Genomic DNA, 7,500 nt, shown 5'->3' with positions numbered 1-7,500 from the left:
TTCCTACGCGACCACAACTATGCCACTGAAGGTATGCAACGGAAAACAAGCTAGGCTATTCGTCATCACATATTTACAATGTTCTATTTATTTCATAGAGTACACCGCTTGATTGTACATAAACTGTACTGTAAAGAAGGCCGAGTATTCCGCATATCGGTTATGATGAAGGATTGATTTACAAATTGTCATCAGAAGAATACTTTTTGTCGACATTATAGAGTCCCGACCCGGAACCGTATCGATCTTGCCTGGTGTCATGTAGCGAACGGATTGATTGTTGCTTCGGATGGAAGTCTGATCATTTATGGAGGGTGGCGGTCTACTTGTCTGGCCTACTCCCTACCCACTGGGCACACACTGGTTGAATCAGCGTTGTTTCCACGTCATTTCAATGAAATTGAACCAACGTGGACTAGACGTTGAATTGACGTCTGTGCCCAGTGGGTAATCTCTCATGCTCCATATTTAGAAACAGAAGGAACCGATCCAGGGTATGTCTGTTTCAATGGCTGGCCTGATTGAACGAATGTGCTCTGAATGGCACAGCCTTGAATGAGTCAGTAAATATACTGTGTGTGTGAGAGAGAGAGAGGGAGGGGTAGGAGAGGGGAGGGGGAAGAGAAGTGTGTGTATCTTTGAGGTTGGATCATTCTAGAAAGTCTGACTGGATTCAGCACCATGGACAGAGGACAGCCTCCTACAGCGCTGCATTAGCCCAGTGCCTTGCTGTGTCTGCCTCTCTCTGTCTGACTAATTGATCAGGGTTAGTCCGGTGATTTACTGATATCATTAAGTCCCATCGTCAGACTGATCTAATTAACCATGTTAGCCCCAGTCACTGATCATGTCTATTGATTAACCAGGACTAACTGATGCTAATGTAATTGATGCTGTGAGACTAACCTGTTGGAACCAGTCTGATCGTGGGATAACTAACCATGTAAAGCAAAACAGAATAGTGAGCGTAGTCCTCTGTCTGGTTCTCCCTAGCCACCTCCCTAGGACCCGTCTGGATATCCAACCCCTCCACCTCCAGTTTCCCTGCATCTCCTGCATCAGAACCTCCCTAACAGAGTCTAACTAGATCAGCTTTCCCTGGTCACTTTTGCCTGCAGGGTGTAGGAGTCATACTTAGAGGACAGGACATGAGGCACAGAGGGATGGATGCTCTCTCTCTCTCTCTCTCTCTCTCTCTGTCACTCTCTCTCTCTCTCTGTCACTCAATTAAATTCAAAGAGCTTTATTGGCATGGGAAACATGTTTACATTGCCAAGGCAAGTGGAATAGACAAAAAGGAAATAAACAAGGGAAATAAACAGAAATTAACAGTAAACATTACACTCACAAAATGTTTACAAGAATAAAGCCATTTCAAATGTTATATTATTGGCTATGTACAGTGTTGTAACAATGTGCAAGTAGTTGAAGTATGAAAGGGAGAATAAATAGACAGATAAATATAGGCCATATTTACAATTATTGTTTGTGCTCCACGGGTTGCCGTTTTCTTGTGGTAACAGGTCACAAATCTTGCTGCTGTGATGGCACACGGTGGTATTTCACCTAATAGATATGGGAGTTTATCAAGATTGGATTTGTTTTGAAATTCTTTGTGGGTCTGAGGGAAATATGTCTAAACTCTCTCTCTCTCTCTGGACAAACATGAAACCTCTCTATGGACTGACAAACAGACAGAGCGAGAGTGGCTGGGGGTTAATCCAGGTGGTAAATAAAGGGTGTATCTCCTCAGGCCCGTCTGTCTCGTCCGTCTGGGGAGCTCACGTGGAAGAGCCCCGTCTTTGTGTTTTTGTAACTTCAATTTACAGTAGATTGTCAAGCCTAATAACTCATTATAGAGACTGAGTGTGTGTGTGTGTGTGTGTGTGTGTGTGTGTGTGTGTGTGTGTGTGTGTGTGTGTGTGTGTGTGTGTGTGTGTGTGTGTGTGTGTGTGTGTGTGTGTGTGTGTGTGGTCTAAGGGTTTTACAGCAGTATAGTTCACAGTCTGCATCAGGAATCAGCCGGTGAGTGTCTATGTTCATTCTCCTCTCTGGCCTCTCACATCATAAATCCACTATACTATCCACTATCCACGACACACACACACACACACACACACACACACACACACACACACACACACACACGCGCACACGCACACGCACACGCATGCACACGCACACACACACACACACACACACACACGTATGTCTTATTGTTTCTGCATTGTCCAGAAGGAGGCTGCGATAACACATTATGTTGGACGGAGTATACCATGTGTATCCTCTACATTCGACTAATAAAACGCTAAACGTAGGTCCGAGCTGAGGTCAGATCAGCTGTTGGTAATAGTTCCCTCAGGCACTCACAGCTCATTTTAATGATGTAATGTTTGAATGATGTCACACGCTGACCTTTAGTTTGTACCAATCCCACGCCTCAGTGGGTTGTGTGTGTAGTGTCCAAGAGGTGTTCCCATAGGGACCCATGAGATCCCAGTACCCATAATGACTTGCAGGAGGTCAAACTGAATGTGTTTTTGCTGAATGAGAGAAGAAGAAACACCCTATCATCAATCACTCTTTGTCACCATGTATAAATGTCTCTGGCACATTCTACTAATACAGATTTTCAATGCATGAACATTGGATGGACTGCGAGATGGAATATATACTTTATTCCTGCGTAATGGAGAAAAGATAGAAAGCCTAGGTTTTCATCTCATCACTCTGGGTTGGAAAGAAAGGCCTCTTGGGGTTGTGAAGACTGAGCAAAGGAGCCTGGGAAAAAAATAAAATGAACATTCCAGTTTATTTGCATCCAGCCGCATACAGATGACATGTTGATAATAGTGATGTAACACTCCTGCTATATGTCTTCATATCACTTCAAACACACACACACACACACACACAATACACACATGCCCAACCTCCCCTCACACACAAGCACACTCAGACGCACAAAAAACAAATAATTTCAGGGAGGGGTGGACATTTTCCACATGCGATTCTTTGTCAGAAGAACTGTATAAAAAGCAACACCCGCCACACATCCATAAAGCACTTTTCTTAAATTGAAATTTTGCTAAAAGTAATTAGGAAAGAAGTGGGCGGGGCTCAACCATCGTGAGTCGAAGGCCAACCCAAAAAATCGCTAATCATTGAAAAGGAAAAGGCACAACTCTCGCTCACCATTTAAAAATGTTTATTTAAACAACTTTTAAACGCTTCTTAAAGGTCATTTTAAAATGATCTATAAACTAAGCATAATAATATATAATACAAAGACATGTAAAATCAGGCAATGCCAAATTCCAGTTTGAAGGAAGCATGCTTTGAATTCATTTCCTTTAGTCACTCCCTTCTAACGAGTCCTTGTGAGAATCGGACAGGAAAACAGAAGGGTGGTAGGTAGTCCTGAGAGAGTTTCCCCACCATACCTTCTCCGCTGTGCAATCCGGTTTCTGAGCTGGTCACGGATGCACCACGGCCACGCTCAAGGTACTAAACGATATCATGACCTCCATCGATAAAAGACAGTACTGTGCAGCGGTCTTCATCGACCTGGCCAAGGCTTTTGACTCTGTCAATCACCGTATTCTTATTGGCAGACTCATTAGCCTTGGTTTCTCAAATGATTGCCTCGCCTGGTTCACCAACTACTTCGCAGACAGAGTTCAGTGTGTCAAATCGGAGGGCCTGTTGTCCGGACCTCTGGCAGTCTCTATATGGGTACCACAGGGTTCAATTCTCGGGCCGACTCTTTTCTTTGTATATATCAACGATGTCCCTCTCGCTGCGTGTGATTCCCTGATCCACCTCTACGCAGACGACACCATTCTGTATACATCGGGCCCTTCTTTGGACACTGTGTTAACTAACCTCCAAACGAGCTTCAATGCCATACAACACTCCTTCCGTGGCCTCCAACTGCTCTTAAACACTAGTAAAACCAAATGCATGCTTTTCAACTGTTTGCTGCCCACACCCGCACGCCCGACTAGCTTCACCACCCTGGATGGTTCCGACCTAGAATATGTGGAAACTACAAATACCTAGGTGTCTGGCTTGACTGTAAACTCTCCTTCCAGAGTCATATCAAACATCTCCAATCCAAAATTACATCTAGAATCGGCTTTCTATTTCGCAACAGCTTCCAATACTCTTCTCAGCAAACTGGATGCAGTCTATCACAGTGCCATCCATTTTGTTACCAAAAAGGTACCTTATACAACCCACCACCGCGACCTGTATGCTCTAATCGGCTGGCCCTCGCTACATATTCATCGTCAGACCCACTGGCTCCAGGTTATCTATAAGTCTATGCTAGGTAAAGCTCCGCCTTACCTCAGCTCACTGGTCACGATAACAACACCCACCCGTAGCACGTGCTCCAGCAGGTATATCTCACTGGTCATCCCCAAAGCCAGCACCTCCTTTGGCTGCCTTTCCTTCCAGTCCTCTGCTGCCAGTGACTGGAACGAATTGCAAAAATTGCTGAAGCTGGTGACTTACATTTCCCTCACCAACTTTAAACATCAGCTATTTGAGCAGCTAACCGATTGCTGCAGCTGTACATAGTCCATCTGGAATTAGCCGACCCAATCTACCTACCTCATCCTCGTATTGTTTTGATTTACTTTTTTAAATCTTTTGTACACCAGTATCACTACTTGCACATTGTCATCTGCACATCTATCTCTCCAGTGTTAATTTGTAAATTGTAATTACTTTGCTACTATGGCCTATTTATTGCCTTACCTCCTCACCCCATTTGTACACAATGTATATAGACTTTATTTTTTTCATTGTGTTATTGACTGTACGTTTGTTCATGTGTAACTCTGTGTTGTTATTTGTGTCACACTGCTTTGCTTTATCTTGGCCAGGTTGCAGTTGTAAATGAGAACTTGTTCTCAACTGGCCTACCTGGTTAAATAATGGTGAAATAAAAACCAAAAAAAAAGAGTCGTAGCTTTCATCAGACAGGAAAACAGATGGCAGGTTCCTGTTCCTGAGAGTCGTAGCTTTCACCAGACAGGAAAACAGATGGCAGGTTCCTGTTCCTGAGAGTCGTAGCTTTCACCAGACAGGAAAACAGATGGCAGGTTCCTGTTCCTGAGAGTCGTAGCTTTCATCAGACAGGAAAACAGATGGCAGGTACCTGTTCCTGAGAGTCGTAGCTTTCACCAGACAGGAAAACAGATGGCAGGTTCCTGTTCCTGAGAGTCATAGCTTTCATCAGACAGGAAAACAGATGGCAGGTTCCTGTTCCTGAGAGTCATAGCTTTCATCAGACAGGAAAACAGATGGCAGGTTCCTGTTCCTGAGAGTCGTAGCTTTCATCAGACAGGAAAACAGATGGCAGGTACCTGTTCCTGAGAGTCGTAGCTTTCATCAGACAGGAAAACAGATGGCAGGTACCTGTTCCTGAGAGTCGTAGCTTTCACCAGACAGGAAAACAGATGGCAGGTTCCTGTTCCTGAGAGTCGTAGCTTTCATCAGACAGGAAAACAGATGGCAGGTTCCTGTTCCTGAGAGTCGTAGCTTTCACCAGACAGGAAAACAGATGGCAGGTACCTGTTCCTGAGAGTCGTAGCTTTCACCAGACAGGAAAACAGATGGCAGGTTCCTGTTCCTGAGAGTCGTAGCTTTCATCAGACAGGAAAACAGATGGCAGGTACCTGTTCCTGAGAGTCATAGCTTTCATCAGACAGGAAAACAGATGGCAGGTTCCTGTTCCTGAGAGTCATAGCTTTCATCAGACAGGAAAACAGATGGCAGGTTCCTGTTCCTGAGAGTCGTAGCTTTCATCAGACAGGAAAACAGATGGCAGGTACCTGTTCCTGAGAGTCGTAGCTTTCATCAGACAGGAAAACAGATGGCAGGTACCTGTTCCTGAGAGTCGTAGCTTTCACCAGACAGGAAAACAGATGGCAGGTTCCTGTTCCTGAGAGTCGTAGCTTTCATCAGACAGGAAAACAGATGGCAGGTTCCTGTTCCTGAGAGTCGTAGCTTTCACCAGACAGGAAAACAGATGGCAGGTACCTGTTCCTGAGAGTCGTAGCTTTCACCAGACAGGAAAACAGATGGCAGGTTCCTGTTCCTGAGAGTCGTAGCTTTCATCAGACAGGAAAACAGATGGCAGGTACCTGTTCCTGAGAGTCATAGCTTTCACCAGACAGGAAAACAGATGGCAGGTTCCTGTTCCTGAGAGTCATAGCTTTCATCAGACAGGAAAACAGATGGCAGGTTCCTGTTCCTGAGAGTCGTAGCTTTCATCAGACAGGAAAACAGATGGCAGGTTCCTGTTCCTGAGAGTCATAGCTTTCATCAGACAGGAAAACAGATGGCAGGTACCTGTTCCTGAGAGTCATAGCTTTCATCAGACAGGAAAACAGATGGCAGGTTCCTGTTCCTGAGAGTCGTAGCTTTCATCAGACAGGAAAACAGATGGCAGGTACCTGTTCCTGAGAGTCGTAGCTTTCATCAGACAGGAAAACAGATGGCAGGTACCTGTTCCTGAGAGTCGTAGCTTTCACCAGACAGGAAAACAGATGGCAGGTTCCTGTTCCTGAGAGTCGTAGCTTTCATCAGACAGGAAAACAGATGGCAGGTTCCTGTTCCTGAGAGTCGTAGCTTTCACCAGACAGGAAAACAGATGGCAGGTACCTGTTCCTGAGAGTCGTAGCTTTCACCAGACAGGAAAACAGATGGCAGGTTCCTGTTCCTGAGAGTCGTAGCTTTCATCAGACAGGAAAACAGATGGCAGGTACCTGTTCCTGAGAGTCATAGCTTTCACCAGACAGGAAAACAGATGGCAGGTTCCTGTTCCTGAGAGTCATAGCTTTCATCAGACAGGAAAACAGATGGCAGGTACCTGTTCCTGAGAGTCGTAGCTTTCATCAGACAGGAAAACAGATGGCAGGTACCTGTTCCTGAGAGTCGTAGCTTTCACCAGACAGGAAAACAGATGGCAGGTTCCTGTTCCTGAGAGTCGTAGCTTTCATCAGACAGGAAAACAGATGGCAGGTTCCTGTTCCTGAGAGTCGTAGCTTTCACCAGACAGGAAAACAGATGGCAGGTACCTGTTCCTGAGAGTCGTAGCTTTCATCAGACAGGAAAACAGATGGCAGGTTCCTGTTCCTGAGAGTCGTAGCTTTCATCAGACAGGAAAACAGATGGCAGGTTCCTGTTCCTGAGAGTCGTAGCTTTCATCAGACAGGAAAACAGATGGCAGGTTCCTGTACCTGAGAGTCGTAGCTTTCATCAGACAGGAAAACAGATGGCAGGTTCCTGTTCCTGAGAGTCGTAGCTTTCACCAGACAGGAAAACAGATGGCAGGTTCCTGTTCCTGAGAGTCGTAGCTTTCATCAGACAGGAAAACAGATGGCAGGTTCCTGTTCCTGAGAGTCGTAGCTTTCACCAGACAGGAAAACAGATGGCAGGTTCCTGTTCCTGAGAGTCGTAGCTTTCATCAGACAGGAAAACAGATGG

General features: G+C 45.3%; 1 protein-coding gene across 2 annotated transcripts in view; it reads left to right on the top strand.

Annotated features, from left to right (window-relative positions):
- LOC118938717 (serine/threonine-protein phosphatase 2A 55 kDa regulatory subunit B beta isoform) overlaps positions 1-7,500 on the top strand; it is a 79,808-nt gene that overhangs the window by 43,179 nt on the left and 29,129 nt on the right. The window contains exon 1 of one of the 2 annotated variants that reach the window (XM_036943297.2): positions 1-31. This exon is cut by the window's left edge and continues 828 nt beyond it. The exons of the other annotated variant lie outside the window; for it this stretch is intronic. Coding sequence (XP_036799192.1) covers positions 1-31 — 31 coding nt within the window. The remainder of the gene's footprint in view (positions 32-7,500) is intronic. 2 annotated transcript variants of the gene reach the window in all.

This window comes from Oncorhynchus mykiss, chromosome 14 (assembly GCF_057628025.1).
Source record: "Oncorhynchus mykiss isolate SJ-2025 chromosome 14, ASM5762802v1, whole genome shotgun sequence".
Lineage (NCBI taxonomy): Eukaryota > Metazoa > Chordata > Actinopteri > Salmoniformes > Salmonidae > Oncorhynchus > Oncorhynchus mykiss.
This window is presented reverse-complemented; position numbering and strand designations above follow the sequence as displayed.